General features: G+C 50.1%; 1 protein-coding gene across 1 annotated transcript in view; it reads right to left on the bottom strand.

The window, feature by feature from the left end:
- Positions 1–1807: 1807 nt before the first annotated feature.
- CRACDL (CRACD like) overlaps positions 1808–15384 on the bottom strand; it is a 45602-nt gene continuing 32025 nt past the window's right edge. Inside the window, exons 7-10 of the mRNA XM_032653036.1 lie at positions 13272–13295; positions 4819–4982; positions 3650–3794; positions 1808–2617 (exon numbers count right to left, since the gene is read on the bottom strand). Of these exons, the coding sequence (XP_032508927.1) occupies positions 2478–2617; positions 3650–3794; positions 4819–4982; positions 13272–13295 (473 nt within the window). The 3' untranslated portion in view covers positions 1808–2477. The remainder of the gene's footprint in view (positions 2618–3649; positions 3795–4818; positions 4983–13271; positions 13296–15384) is intronic.

The raw sequence follows: 15384 nt of genomic DNA on the forward strand, positions 1-15384 counted from the left end.
TGGTGAAAGCCCTCTTCCTGGTCTGTAGATGGCCACCTTCTCACTGTATCCTCACACGGCAGAAGGGGCAAGGGAGCTCTCTGGGGTCTCTTTTATGAGGGCACTAATCCCATTCATGAAGGCTCCATCCTCATGACCTATTCACCTCCCCAACGCCCCACCTCCTAACACTGTTGCACTGGGCATTAGGGTTTAACATATGAATTTTGGAGAGACACAAAAATTCAGTCTATAGCCATGCAGGAGCCCTCAAGGTCAAGTTTAGAGCTCCCTTGTCTGTGTTACATCTCTGAGGACACTGATTCACCTCCACACTAATGCTTTTTAAAAACGGGGATTCACTTGAGGGTAGTGTTTAAAAGCATGGGGTATGGGGCCACTTACCAGGTGCTCTGCTATGAGGTCTTGGGCAGGTGACCTTAATCTCAATGAAATGCCTCCATTTCCTCATCTGCAAGGTAAAGATTGGTACTTATCTCCAAAGGACTGTGGAAAGGATTACAATTAATAGGTACGAAGCACTCAGAGCAGTGCCCGGGACACAGGAAGAACTCAGTAATTGCTTACTGTCTTTCTTCTTAGGAAAAACCTGACAACCTGAAAAAAGCTGACAATTCCTTGCAGGCTTTTACCATCTCCATTTCCAGTCTAGACTTCCCACATTATCTCCAAATTTTGGCCTCTGTCTCAGCTCTTCTTATTATGGAAGAAGGTCACAACCTCCATGCAGGGCACAGGGAGAGGTGGCAGCTGCAGGACCACCCCCACCCCCTGCAGGGAATTCTCCCAGTGTCCTAAAATTCTATACCCTCCTAACTTACCTGGTGCCAGAGAGAATGAAACCCAGTCCTGCAACACACAGAGAATATCAACCTCTATTTCAACAAAACGGAACCAAATACTTTTGATCTTACAGTGAAATCCACTGCCTCAAAACTGTGCATCTGAAATGTTCTGTTAATAGGAGAAATGATGGTGTTGAGTAATAATAGACAACATGTATTTTTTCCTAGTTAAAACTATGCACATCTAAGCTTTTGGAGCAAGGCTGGATGGAGGGAGTTCTCGTTTAGAGCACATTCACCAGGGAATTTGGCGTTGATGTTCTCTAAGTGAATGCAGTTAATAGATCAATTTGGTTGGGGTAAAAACAACTATCCCAGGACTTTTTCAATACAGGTAGACCTGACCACGTCGTATAGTTCTAACAGCTAGAAAATACAATAAAAGGAGCAGAACTTAGGGTATATAAAATCAAATTATATATGACGTCTTACTGATTCTGATGGCCAAATGTCCCCAGCTATACACATTCCCATGGAGATTAGCTTGTTCAAAGGAACAAATCGGAAAGGTTTTTAAAAATAGAGGTATTATATAATTGAGACATAATTCTGAGATCCCAAATATATGCTCTTACTCTCCTGGCTTCTCCACATTCTCCACTCATGGATCATCCTGGTTAATGCACTGATAACCTAGTTTTCAACAGAAACATACAGGTTAGATTAATGAGATGTTAAAGAATGGCAACTTTAAAGGAAATTTTCTATTTTTAATATGTTGTACCAAATAGTTGTAAAGAGCAAAAAGCCTACAGTAGCTTCTGATTTTCAAAAACAAAGACCAAAATTTTACTGGGGAAAAGAAAGCTCTCATACAACCCAAACCCCCAAATCAACCCAACTGAGATTTGACATGAGATCTATATTAAATGAAATTCCACACATTGCATTTAACTCAGTTGCTGGAGGACGTTCTCTCAACGTGAGTAGAAACAGCACGGAAATAACACGTGTCACGGAAGCAGGTTTGAAACCTTTTATTGAACAGGCAATGCATTGTGCAATAGTGAGGGACACAGATGCCAAGTGGAAAAGTTTAAAAATTAATTTTGGAAAGAGTCTGTGAATTGATGAACCCTGCTGTGTTCCTTCCACTCCTTCTTGGAGTAGCTGCCTTCAGGAAAACGGACCGTGTTATAGCTGCTCTTGGAAACGGCATCCCTGTTTTACCATGAATGTCATGCCTAACAGTAAACATGAAAGGAGAAGATGGGCTCCACAGGCAGGACAATGGCCAGAGACACAGCTGATCTCAGATGGAGGCGCAGACACACGTTCTCTCGGAAGGCCCTCCGAGTTCTGCATCCACGCTTCGTTTGCAATTCCTTCCCTGCCCGAGCCTTCTTTACCCTGGGGATTCTGAAAGACTCACATTCATACCTGTGGGCACAGAACCTCGTTCCTGGCCCTTTTCAATGGTTTTCTTGTCTTCGGGCACCTCTGGCCCAGGCCCTTGGCGATGTGTCCGTCCAACTTGTCTGCCTGGTTTCTTCCTCTTCCCCGAGCTCGCTCTCCCGTAACCTGATGATAAAATCACTCAAGTTTCACAGTTTGTTTGCCTTGATTTAGTGGCAGTTTTAAAGAAAGTGACCCGTCAAGATAGTGGACATTCTTTACCAGCACACTGTTAACCTATTTTATAATTTGGGGCATGTCGCTCCAAGCTTGCGACTTCTTTCTGGCAAGTTCCATCCAGGATGGCTGGTCTGTGCTGGCATAGCTGGCCCTCTTCAGCTGATGCAATTCTTTCTCCATCATCACTGCCGACTGGGCTGCTGGAGAGAAGACAAAACAAACGGAAACGTGAGAAATGAGTTTGGATTTGCACTTAAGCCTCCTGCACGCCTTTAAACTACAGGTCCAAGGTCTTCACCGTGGTCTCAAACATAAAGCCCGTACGCTTGTAAAGAAGATTTCAGCGTGGAATAACTAACTTATGTGCTAAAAAGACTTCAGAGCAGGCTCAACCAGTTCCAGTGATGCAAAGAGGTGAGAGAAACTTTCACAATAAAGCTGCCAGAACTGTGTATGAATATTCTTAACACTGCTGAACTGTGCGCTTGAGAAAGGGTTAAGATGGTGAATTCTGTTACGTGTATTTTACCACAACGCAAACTAAATCTAAAAATACTGATACATGCCACAACAGAGGTGAACCTAGAAACGCTATGCTCAGTGAAAGAAGGCAGATACAAAAGAACACGTATTTTATGATGCCATTTATAAGACATGTCCCAAAAGAGGCAAATAGAGAGACAGAAAATAGAGAGCTGGGGGGTGGGAATGGTGAATGACGGTAAATGGGCATGAGGTAGCTTTTTAGGGTGAGGGAAATGTTCTAAAACTGGACTGTGATGGTTGGACAACTCAGTAAATAGATAACTCACTGAACTGTGTGCTTAAAATGGGTGAGTTTTTTGCCATGTAAATGATTATGTCAATAAAAGCTGTTTTAAAAAAATCAACGTGGCAAGTAATTCAGAAAAACAAAACAGAACAAAACATGGCAGGACCGGGCTTCCCTGGTGGCGCAGTGGTTGAGAGTCCGCCTGCTGATACAGGGGACACGGGTTCGTGCCCCGGTCTGGGAAGATCCCACATGCCGTGGAGCGGCTGGGCCTGTGAGCCATGGCCGCTGAGCCTGTGCGTCCGGAGCCTGTGCTCCGCAACGGGAGAGGCCACAACAGTGAGAGGCCCGCGTACCACAAAAAACAAACAAACAAACGAACAAAGAAAAAAAACATGTCAGGACCAAACCCGGAAATGCATTTCAAAGTGTTCAGTACTATTTTCGGGTTTCATACCCAAGTTCTGATGGGACAAGGAGATCCCTCTTTGCAGCCCCTCCTGGAGGTGGAGCTTTGTCCCCTGCCTCTGGTCCACAGTGGGCTTGGCAGGGGCCATCAGGAAAGACTTGCTGCGGACGAAGTCGGCTTGCTTCACGGACTCCTGTGAGGACGTAAGAAAGACACACGCTGTCCTGTCACCTGAGATTCAGATGGGGACAAACCTAACCAAAGGCAATGAGCCACGGGGTTTTTCTGCCAACGTGAATCATGCTACTGGCACTTTCTCGGAGGAGCTCTGCTTTGGGTACTGGCTGCCATCTGGCCTCCAGGATGCTGGAGTCCACTCGTGCAGGCCTCCTGGGCACACACAGGCATCCTGGCTTCTGCCCTGTCCCCAGCCCTGGCCTCAACCCCAGACGTCAGGCAGCAGGGTTCCATTGGAAAGGCAAAATTAGCTGTGTTTGGAAATAGTTTTTGAGACTTTTATGACACTTGGTATGATCATGGATGCCGGGGTCACTGGTGAATATTTGTTTTATGAATTCCCTAAGCGGTTTCCAAGCTTGGGTACGATTGTGGTTTTGGTTAAAATGGAGAGAAGCAGGTTCTACTACAGGCTCAGGCTCACTTCCCCACATGGCTGAAATGTGCTTTGGGATTTACCATGGCAACTGGGGGAACACAAAAGCTGTGAGTCTCAGCCTGCTTCTAAGCGCAGTCGTTTGGGTTTGGTAACGCTGTTTTCAGTCCGGAGTGTAAAACGGAGCCCCAGGTTCCAGCCCTGCAGTCCTAGGTGAGGAATAAGGACCCCAGCGGGTGGCCAGTGTAGCAGCAAAAGCAGAACTCGGTCATTATTGCAAAATGAGTCGAGATGGAGCTGTTGACGTGGTCGCCTAGCGTCCAACTGAGAAGTTATTTTAACCCCGGTCCATCTCTCCAGATGCTGAGCTGCGTTGCCAAGGAGGCCGGGAGCACAGGGCTGTCTCCACTGCCTGAGTGATCCATGGCTTTTCTGACGCCTTAGCCGCCCAGCACATGCATAGGGCAGACAGCAGCAGTCATCACAGGCGACGGTCCCTGTAACGACCGTGCAGGACATGAGGCCATCATGGGGTCCCGGGTCCCAGCCCCGCCAGGGGCTCTCCCCTGCATCCACAGGGACAGGGAATGTTTGCTCTAAGCACCTGGGTTCTCTCGGGCACCTTGGCTGGCCTTCCTGTGTCAGACTTCAAGGTTCCGGCCCCAGGCTTGTCTTCCTGGCTGGATGGCTGCTCCGGGGCCCCTCGCCGCTTCTGTCGCCCCACGGTGACCCAGGGCGGCGCGGGCTGGCCGTCGGTCCCAGGCCCTGCTGCCTTCTCTGTGGGTAAAGACACAGGTTATGCTAAACAATCCTAGTCACCTTCAGCCCCGCTGTGGCTTCTCCCACCCAGAGAGCACGGCACAGGGGCTCTGGGAGACAGTGGCAGGGAAGGAGGTCTGGGAACCTCTCTGGTAACACTAGTACTTTGTTTTCAGGGACTTTGTTTTCTCAGTTAAAGACAAATCAAAGAGATTATGCTCCTCCAGTCTGAGCCACAAAGAATCAAATGCAACTGCTCCTATACACACATTTTAAAGTCACCTTCCTCCTATGGGATACCTTAGGGAATGAGATAAGAGTCAGTACATAATAAGGTCAGGTTTCTTTAATATAGGCCTGTCACGCTAGACCAGTACATACTACCCAATACCCAATTGACTTGGGATGTTCTTCTTCTCTTTTCCTTTAGAAATTATAAGCACAACCTTCCCTTGTGGAGACTGACACCAAAAGTAAGCCGTGGCTGTTTTCCTTGATGTTCGGGAGAGAAGAGAAATAATGCCTTTAAATCCAAAACATTTCGCTCAATTTCCTTCCATGTTCTCAGTGCTTATTTTGGGCAGTAAAACTGTGGGTCATTCCCCCGCTTCCCTTGCTTTTTGACTCTTCTGTATTTTCATATTTTCTATGATGAGAATTTATAGTCTTCATCAACAGAAAAAAGAAGCCAGTTTGCTTTTCTCAAGGAAACGGAATGATTAACTAAGTGGCTTCTCACAGGTCTCTGGAAAGCACCCTGAATCCAAGGGTTCCCCATGAGCTGTCCTCTCTGAATATTTGCCAGCCAGCCCGCAAAGCAAGTGGACGGTTACCTCCATCCCCACCCGGCTCCTTCCTGCTTCCCGTGTCCACAGGGCAGCCCCGCCAGCAGGTACAGGCCACACCCGGGTCACAGCCACACGCAAGGGCGGCCAGGGCGAGTCAGCGCCCTCATTCTTTGTGGCCTGACAGATGCCACCCCTTGTTCTGGCTTGTTCAGAATTTTACTCTATTTGGTTTGGCTTCCGCCTCCAGTTCAACGTGGAAGTCCTCTTCTGCCAGTCCCCTGGTCACCAACGAGGGGCGAGGGACAGAGCCACCGCCCTGCGAGATTTGGCCTCCCGGCAGGTGGAGAGAAACCTTGGGCTTCACATGCACTGACCTGTCCTTGGCCCCTGCAAACCCTGCTCCGTCTCTTCAACTTACCGCCTTGTCCCCTCCGGCCTCTCAGGCTCTCTCCGGCCTCTGACCACTTACCCGTTGCTTTGCAAAACACTTGGGTCTCCCACAGCTCAAAACAACAACAACAACAACACATCTCCAGGAGCCTCGCCACCCCCCTGGAGCCCCATTCTTGACCCTCCTCTGCCCTCAACTCCGATGGCTCCTTCCCGTGTCTCTTCAGCTCATCCTGGATCCTGACACAACGTGAGCGCTACGCTCTCCATCCGCCCAACCACTGGACCACAGATCAGAGGACTCTCCCATCCTCCGGCTACTTTACCCCTGAAGCTCGGATGTGGCCATATAACCCATCCTGGAGGCCTGTCCACCTTGGGCATCCCCTCTGCAGGTCCCTGCTGGACTCTTGCTCCTAAACCTGGAATTTCTCCTTGTTCCCAACCCTCAGCCTTTTTTCTCTTCTTCCCCAAATGTTCTCTGTTCCACTCCTGACCTTCAACACTCAGATCTGCTCAGATTGCTTCCCAATGTGTAATCCAGCCCTACGTCTACTCTTAGCCAGAGCCCAGCATTTCTACTCCCCGCCCGCCTTCCTTTCTTCCTCCCTCCCGTTCATTCATTCACTCACTGCTTGCTATGGGCAGGATTGTGTTAAATGCTAAGGTGAAAGGATATAAAACCTGTTTCTTCAAAGAGCTCCAAGTCCAGTGGAGGAGACGAAGCAAAATCAAGTCACTCAGTGCAAACTGGAAAACGCTACACTTCACAACGTGCCGTGTCGACACAGGGCAACACCGGTGGGTAGGACCTGAGGATGCTGTCTGTGGTTGGGACCTGGAGAAGGGACCTTCTAGGCTGGGCAGAGGGGTAAGGAAAGGCCTCCCACGTGGAGCGGGCAGAAGACAGAACTGTCAGCACGCCGGCCCAGAGGGGCTGCAACGCAGGCTAGGCCAACTGAGGGGGCCTTCCTGGACTTTTTCTTGTCTATAACGGGGAGCCACAGGGCTTTAAACCCTGGGTGTACTCTGGAGGCTGCGTGAGGAGTAAGTCTGAGCAGGCGGACAGCGGGCTGGAGGCGGGGGGTGAGGAGGGAGGCTGTGGCTGTGAATCGGATCGGGGCCCTGTGGTCCTTGCCCCCCATGTCCTCCGCCTGCCTTTTGTCTGTGGAAAACCTTTAGCCAAAGAACAAGTTTACTCCGAGAAGTGAGAAAATGCAGAAACAAAGGAAAACAGTCAAAGGGAACCAAATAATAAGATTTGAGTCAGTAAGCAAAGCCAAGGACCTACAGCTCCTCCTCAAGGGCTACAGATAATATTCTGAGCCGCCTCCTGTGAGCTGTCTTATAGATACTGAAACCCTCACCAGGTGGAAGAAGTTCCATGACACAAGCTGCCACAATTCCAAGAACTGGCCTCAAAGACGTGGAAACAAACCGACCCCAAAACTAAAGATTAACTGTACCTAAAACAATCAAGAGGACGCTGGTCAGACCACTGATGACCAATTTCTCAATGACCGTCAGAGCTGCATGTGCTGTTTCTGCGTGTAGCCCCTGCGCTCTGTCTATAACAGCTCTTGCCCCCTGACTGTCAGTGGGGCGGAGTCGGCCTTTGGACAGGTGCCCCCTACCCCAGTTGCTGGCATCCAAAATAAAGCAAACTTTCCCTTCCACCAACCTGGCCTCTTTAATGGCTTTTGAGAGGAGAGCAGCCGGACCCTGCTTTCGGTTGCAGTTGGACACTGGCACCAGGATCACCCCCTCACGTCCACCAAGTCGGCACCCGGATGCCATCTCCTCTATGAAGCCTGTTCTGGTCACTGAGCTGGACATGCTCTCCCTCCTAATCCTCTGGAACTCTACTGAGACATTTGCCCCGACACATCTGCCAGATGACCGTCCACCCCACTGACATATGCTTTCCTTATTATTATTTTTTTAATTTGTTTATTTTATTTATTTATTTTTGGCTGCATTGGGTCTTTGTTGCTGCACGTGGGCTTTCTCTAGTTGTGGCGAGCGGGGGCTGCTCTTCGTTGTGGTGCACGGGCTCTAGGTGCGCAGGCTTCAGTAGTTGTGGCTTGCAGGCTCAGTAGTTGTGGCTCACGGGCTTAGGTGCTCCGCGGCACATGGGATCTTCCCGAACCAGGGCTCGAACCCGTGTTCCCTGCATTGGCAGGCAGATTCTTAACCACTGCACCACCAGGGAAGCCCTGACATATGCTTCTGGTCATTAGAACTTATTTACTAAACAAACACACGCCAGAGACTACATACCAAGTGCTGTTCTAATATCAGCTTATCTACAATGTAATTTTACGTTTTCTTTCTTGTCCAGAGAACCCAGTGATTGCCCAGCACACAGAAGGCAGGCTGGGTGGCTGCGTATTTTACAGAAAGTCTGCATTTCCCATCCCTCATTCCAGAGGGTCCTCACAATCTGTCTTTCTGGATTTTTCTTAAAGGGGCCCTTTCACTTCCTCTTAGATCTTTCCTTCATGCTCAGTGGCTGGTCGTGCCCTCTGCTCTCCTTTGGCCCCAGATGTCTGGTCACACGGTCCTCCCAGCAATACCCAGCACGTGCTGGGCTTTGCTGCACCACAGGGAGACTGGAGAGAGGGCTTCAACTAGGGCTTGAAACTCACTACTTCAGTCAACAAGATATCCTAATGCTTCAGTCAAGACTAAGTGTACTGGAGACAACATTTCCATCCTGGGCTTTAAATCAGAGGCAAATGGCGGCTGGCTGTGCGAGGCCAAGGCGGCCCCAGCATCTCAGCGCTCCAGCTGGCTGCCCAGCCCCCAGGGGCTCAGTGTCGGGCTCCTGGCACTGCTGTCACTCTGACCGTGACGGCACTGACACGGCTCTGATGAAGTCCTACGCCATGCAGTTGGATGACCCATATGAGCCAAAAAGAGTCTTTTACAACGCACTGGAGAAAGTTGTATGGAACAGGGCATAGGCAGCGTTCCTACAGATAGTGGGGAGAGGAGGCTGGGGACCCCGAGGGTGGGACTGTAACAGGGATCTACACCCCCTGTGACAGCCAGGACACAGCTGGGACTCGTCAAGAACACCGTCTCCTCGTGGAAACAACCTACGTGTCCATCGACAGATGAACGGATGAAGATGTGGTGTATATACACAACAGAATATTACTCAGCCATAAAAAAGAATGAAATAATGCCATTTGCAGTGACATGGATGGACCTAGAGGTTATCATACTAAGTGAAGTAAGTCAGAAAGAGAAAGACAAATAACATATGATATTACTTATATGTGGAATCTAAAATATGACACAAATGAACTTATCAACAAAACAGAAACAGACTCACAGACATAGAGAACAGACTTGTGGTTGCCAAGGGGTGGTGGAGGGATGGAGTGGGAGATTGGGGCTAACAGATGCAAACTATTATATATAGAATGGATAAACAACAAAGTCCTACTGTACAGCAAAGGGGACTACGTTCAAAATCCTGTGATAAACCATAATGGAAGAGAATATTAAAAAGAATGTATATAAATGTATAACTGAATCACTCTGTTGTACAGCAGAAATTAACACAACGTTGTAAATCAACTCTACTTGAAAAAATAACTTAAAAAAAAAAAAAGAACACCGTCTTCTGAGTGAGAGGCAATGAGCTGTACGATGTAAACCACCACCGTTTCTTGCCCTCTGGCTAAGAAAATAAAGCAGATACTCCGCCCTAAGCTAACATACAGTAGGACGGCAGGCTTCTTACACCTCGTAAACATTTGGTAGATGCTGCCGCTTCTGGAGCAGCAATTTTAAAGAATCTTCTCCCTTTCAGAAAATATCTTTCTTGTTCATAAAAATACACATGCACAATGTACAAATTCAGAAAGCAGAAGTAGAAAGAAGGAGAAAAAAGTTCTTCATAAATCAACACAGCCCAAGAGAGCTGTGTTAACACCCTGGCACACAGCTTCGAATCTCTTTTGTTACGTTGTCATCTTAAAAATGCATCTCCACGGCTCATTCCCAGCTCTTTACAATATCCTCTGTGGATGGAGAGGCCCGAGTTCGCTAAGATTTCTGCTCTGAAGTGCAAGCATCGCCAGCATTCGTGACGACGAGCTGAGGCCAGAGCCGTCCTGTTTCTGTCTCCCCTCCAGCCCCTCTGCCATCACCCTGGTTTACACAGAGGTGACCGTGTGCCCGGAGAGACACTAAGGGGACCGCTGGGGGTGGGAAGGGGACGCTGGGCACACATGGGCCTCACCCACACTGCGGGCTCCCTGTATGAAAGTTGAAGGTTTTTTTAAAAGTATTTATGGATCTACTGTCAGTCTCACCTGACACGGACAGCTCCTGATCTATACAAGCTGGCAAAGCCTGCTGTCGCTCTGTATCGGTTCTGGCTGTGAGCCAGGCCGTGCGATGCTACCAGAGAACTTGGGCTTTTAACGCTCACGTGAGCATTTGTAAAGCCGTGCCGAGCATTGTAAGAATGAGAAAGGGTTTCTGGCAGAGAAAGCCCCCATTTTTAATAATTGCGACGCGGCTGTGTCCTAGCTCCACCTCCGAAGGAAACTTACCATTCCTTCCTCTGTTCATCCAACAAACACAGTCAGCCCTCGTCCAGGAATTCTGTATTTGACAATTCGCCTACTCGCGAAAACATATTTATAACCCCCAAAATCAATAGTCCTGACCCTTCATGGTCATTTGCAGACGTGCACAGAGCGGTGAAAACTTTGAGTCCTGGGATGAACACGTTCCCAGCGGATGTGGAACAAGGGGATGCTTCTTTCATGTTTCTGCTCTCAGGCTGTAAACAAGGGTCCTTTCACAGTGTACTTAGGGTCCCATTTTTTGCACTTTTGTGTTTTTTCTTGGTGATTTTACTGTCTAAAATAGCCCCCATATCTACTGAAGTGCTGTCCGGTGCCCCTAAGCACAAGAAGGCAGCGATGTGTGTTATGGAGAGGACACGTGTGTCACACGAGCTTCGTTCAGGTGTGAGTTATACTGTTGTTGGCTGGGAGCTGGATGCTCATGAATCAACAATACATATTAAATAAGCTGTCTTTAAACAGAAACACACACAAAACAAGGTTACGTATCAATCACCTGAGAAAAATGTGATTACGCGCTCACAGGAACCTAACCCTTTACTCCCCCTGGAGCGACGGTTCACGACTCGCTAATTCAGTGTTGGCGGTGACTTTATAGAACACAGCTACCGTGAAAAACGAGAATCAACTGTACTGGGTGAGCACAGGCCCCGTGGGAGATGCTGAGTCTACAGAGAGGAAGGATGTCTCTAACCCAGTGCACCCCTCCAGCGCAGGCACGCAGGCTCTCCTACCAGAGCGACCAGGGATAGAGGGGTCCTTCCACTGCTGACACGTGGCCACCGTCCGGGAATGAGGTCTAGAGCCCACTGGACGGGGCACCGAGGGGCCTCCGGGCACTGGTCTCATTCTGTTTCTTGGTCTGGAGTGTGTTCCGTGTCTGAAAATTCGTTGAGCAGCACGTGCCCGTCTCTGCACGTATGTCATTCTCCGATCAAAAGTAAAAAACCAGAGCAAAAACACAAAAGCCACTCTAAGAGAATCACAGCTCACGCGGTGCTTGGACAGTGACCTGGAGAAGGATCCAGCTCCCCTCCCATCCGCTTCACTTCCCTGCGGGCCTCCACGCACCTGGAGTTCCGGGACCACCTGCTTTTTCGACTGCTGCCCTGCACCCCCCTACTGTTGCTTTTCCATTCTCCAATGGCTTACCCTGAATCCCTCTTCCTGCTTCCATTTCCTCTCCTAAATAAGACCACAGATCAGCAAGGGCAGAGAACCTGCCTCTCTAAACTCAGTGGCCAAATGCAGCTCTCAGGGAGGAGAGCCACTGCATCTGAGAGTCTCTTTCTCGGCCACCAGGGCAAACCGGTCCTTACCCCTTTCCCTCCTTCTAAGTCAGGAGGCACTGCTGGGATCACGTCACCCCAGCTCCCCTGAAACCTACCTTCCCTTGACCTACTCATTGACCTGATTTGCATGTGCGGGGCCGGGCATCTGATCACGGGCAGACATGTGTACTGGGGGTGGGGCCCAAGGGTCAGACACTTGGCCAAGCTCTTTGCTTGAGTTCAGGGGCTAAGCCTGGGCCTCAGCATGTGAAGGCTGGCAGACCTTGTCCCAGGGTCCAGCCTGAACCCCACACCTCACGGTGGCGACCAGGAAGGCAGCGGCAGGCTCCAAGGGTGCAGAGCTGTGATGGAGGAGCTTAGATTGAAAGTCCATTTGCTCACACACCACTGTGTTAAGACCGTCTCCAAGCAGAAGGCAACGACCAAAGTCCTTCTCTGAGTACAGAGACAGCTGGTCTCCACCACCTGCCAGGTGATATAACTGGGACCTTATAAGCATATGGGGATGGAAAGGTACCGTAATTCGAAAATAACTTTGAGCTCAGCAAAGGAGGAAGAGCAGTGAAACTATTAGATTACACGGCATCCTCCTACAATTCAGAATGTAAACAGTCACCCCACCTTGGATTCCTGGTGGCTCTCCAGGAACAGCTGGGATTCTGTCTCGAGCGGCCACCGAGTGGCCAATCAGTGGAGGGATGGCTCTTGTCCACGGAGCTTGGATCTGCCCTCCTCTATTACACCTCCCCCTCCCAACCCCAGACAGGTGGGGACCTTTCCCCGATTCATCACTCAAGAAACGTTAACAGCTAAGGGTTACTAGGTCTCGGTTTTCAGAGCAGTATCACATTCATAATGACCCTCACAACTCGCCTTGTAACGTAGAATACTTTCAATCCCCATTTCAGAGATGGAAACACAGAGTCTCACTGTGTAGAGGCTTGCTCAGGGTGACATGGCCAGTGTGTCACCAAGGGGGCACTGGACACAGGCCTCTGGATCCCTAACCTTCATTCACTACATCGCACACCATATCATATTAAGGGGAATGACCCCACGACTTTCCCACATGTCATTCCTTCCCATCATTGTTTATCATGGAGTGACAAGCAACTGTTACTCACCCTGGCACTACTGAGGCTTGGGGCTGGATAATTCTCTGCTGGGGGGCGCTGGGGGCCTGTCCTGTGCATTGTAGGACGTTTAGCCTCCTCCCACTAGATGCTGGTGGTATCTCCCTTCCTCGCACTGTAGTTGTGACATTCGACCACGTCTCCAGATACTGCCACGTGTCCTCCGGAGCACACAGCCACCCCCCGTTGATAACCCCCCAACAGAGCATTATAGTGAAGACACTGGCCGCAAAGATGGTCTATACGGCCCCAAACGCCGCTTCCCCCCAGCCCCCCGGGTCACATGCCAGGTGCCTCTGGGCAAGCCTTTTGACCTAAGTTTCACCACGGTCACTTCAGAACACGGCGTCACCTCTGGGCTGAGTCAGGGTTGTCTCCTGCCTCCTCGAATGCAGGGCATCTGAGCTGGGGGTGGGGGGCGGGTCCTTCCCCAGGGGCTGGGGGTCTGGGAAGGAGGGGGGTGGGGGATAGGCAGAGCTCTCCTGTGACCGGCGCCTGCCACTGTCCAGGTGGGCTGTGGCCTGGGTGCGTCTGGCAGAGTCCCAAACTGAGAGATTCCCACCCACCACCCACCCTCCCTGGCTAGCTCAGCTCCCCTCCTGTCCCCAGAGTCCCTGCGCCCTGTCCCTGTCCCGTGGGAGGCCCTCTCGGGATGAGGGAGGCTCCCCCGGTGCCACCCTGTTGCGCTGAGGACTCACAGAACGGCAGCTGTGACCCCTGCAAACGCTCTCTCTTCCTCTCCCCTCTTAGGACCCCTGTGTACACTCAGGGCGGCGGTGGTGGTCCGTGGCTCCCACAGTATTCTGCACACGTTCTCTCTGGGGTCTCACATCTACACAGCAGTGCCTTGCAGCAGAACCGGGACAGGAGAGTCCATGCCCGCTCGCTGGTCTCCGCTGCCCAGAGGAGGTTTCGGTACCTCCTTAGGGAAGTATGACTTGTACCATGTGAGACTGTATCACAGCTGGCAGTGAAAATGCTCTTGCTGCCCCGTGAGTTACTACTAACCCCATTTTACAAAGGAGGAAGTTAAGACACAGAGGTTGAGAAACTCATTGGCTCCGAATCCCACATCCCCTGAGGGGTGCACCTCAGAGTCAAGCCTCCAAACCCAGGCTCTTCAATCTCCCCACCCAGCACCTGCCTGGCTTGCTTCCCAGCCTTGTCCCAGCACCTGGTCACACACACGCGTGTACACACACACACACACACACACACACACACACACACACACACACACGGCTGAGGGCCACCCACTGCAGGCCAGGAGCCCCGCCCCTCCCCCAGGCACAGACACTGCAGAGGATCAAAGCCCCTGATGTACTCAGGGACCAGGTGGCAGGGGTGGGGCTGGAGATATCAGAGGGAGGGAAGGAGTGGGAGATGGACTTGGGAAGGTAGAAATGTTGATTTTGGCCAGAATCTAAGAAGCCTTAAATGCCTCACGCAGGACTCTGAATTTTATTCTAAATATAATGGGAAGGCATCCGGACGTTTTAAAGAGGAAAGCTCCGCGGTTAGACCCATGACTTGGGAAGAGAGGGTGAGGAGAGAGTTGCGGGAGGAGGTGCTGCAGGTGTCAGGTTAAAGGTTGCTGAGGGCTGGCCTGGGTGCAGGTGGATAAAGACATGCCACGTTAGGATGACCAGGACTTGCTGACCAAGGTGTAAAACCTTCATCCATCAGATTGGAAAAAAAAAGAAATTAAAAACAGACTGATAACGCCTAGTGCTGATGAGGGGGCGGAGAAATAGTCTCTGCTCTGCTCTTAGAAGTGTAAACTGGTACAGCCTTTACGGAGGGTCATTTGAAGTTGTGTATTAAATTAAAACTTCACAAGCTCTGTGAGCCAGAAAACCCACTTTTAAGAATCTAGCCTAGATATGGAATTCCTTGGCCGTCCAGTGGTTGGGACTCCACACTTTCACTGCCAAGAGCCGGGGTACAATCCCTGGTCGGGGAACTAAGATCCCATAAGCCGCAGAGCGCAGTCAATAAAGAAAAAAAAGAAGAAGACAAAAAAGAATCTGGCCTGGAGAAACAACTGTGTGAATACACACAGCTAAAACGAACAAGGAGGGTGACTGCACCACTGTTAGCAAAAGGAAAAAACCTCAAAACAATTGGAACTCCCTTCAGTAGGGGAATGGCTAAATAAAATATGGTACATGTACTCTGTAGCCCTTAAAAAGAATGAG

The sequence above is a fragment of the Phocoena sinus genome, chromosome 13 (genome assembly GCF_008692025.1).
Source record: "Phocoena sinus isolate mPhoSin1 chromosome 13, mPhoSin1.pri, whole genome shotgun sequence".
NCBI lineage: Eukaryota > Metazoa > Chordata > Mammalia > Artiodactyla > Phocoenidae > Phocoena > Phocoena sinus.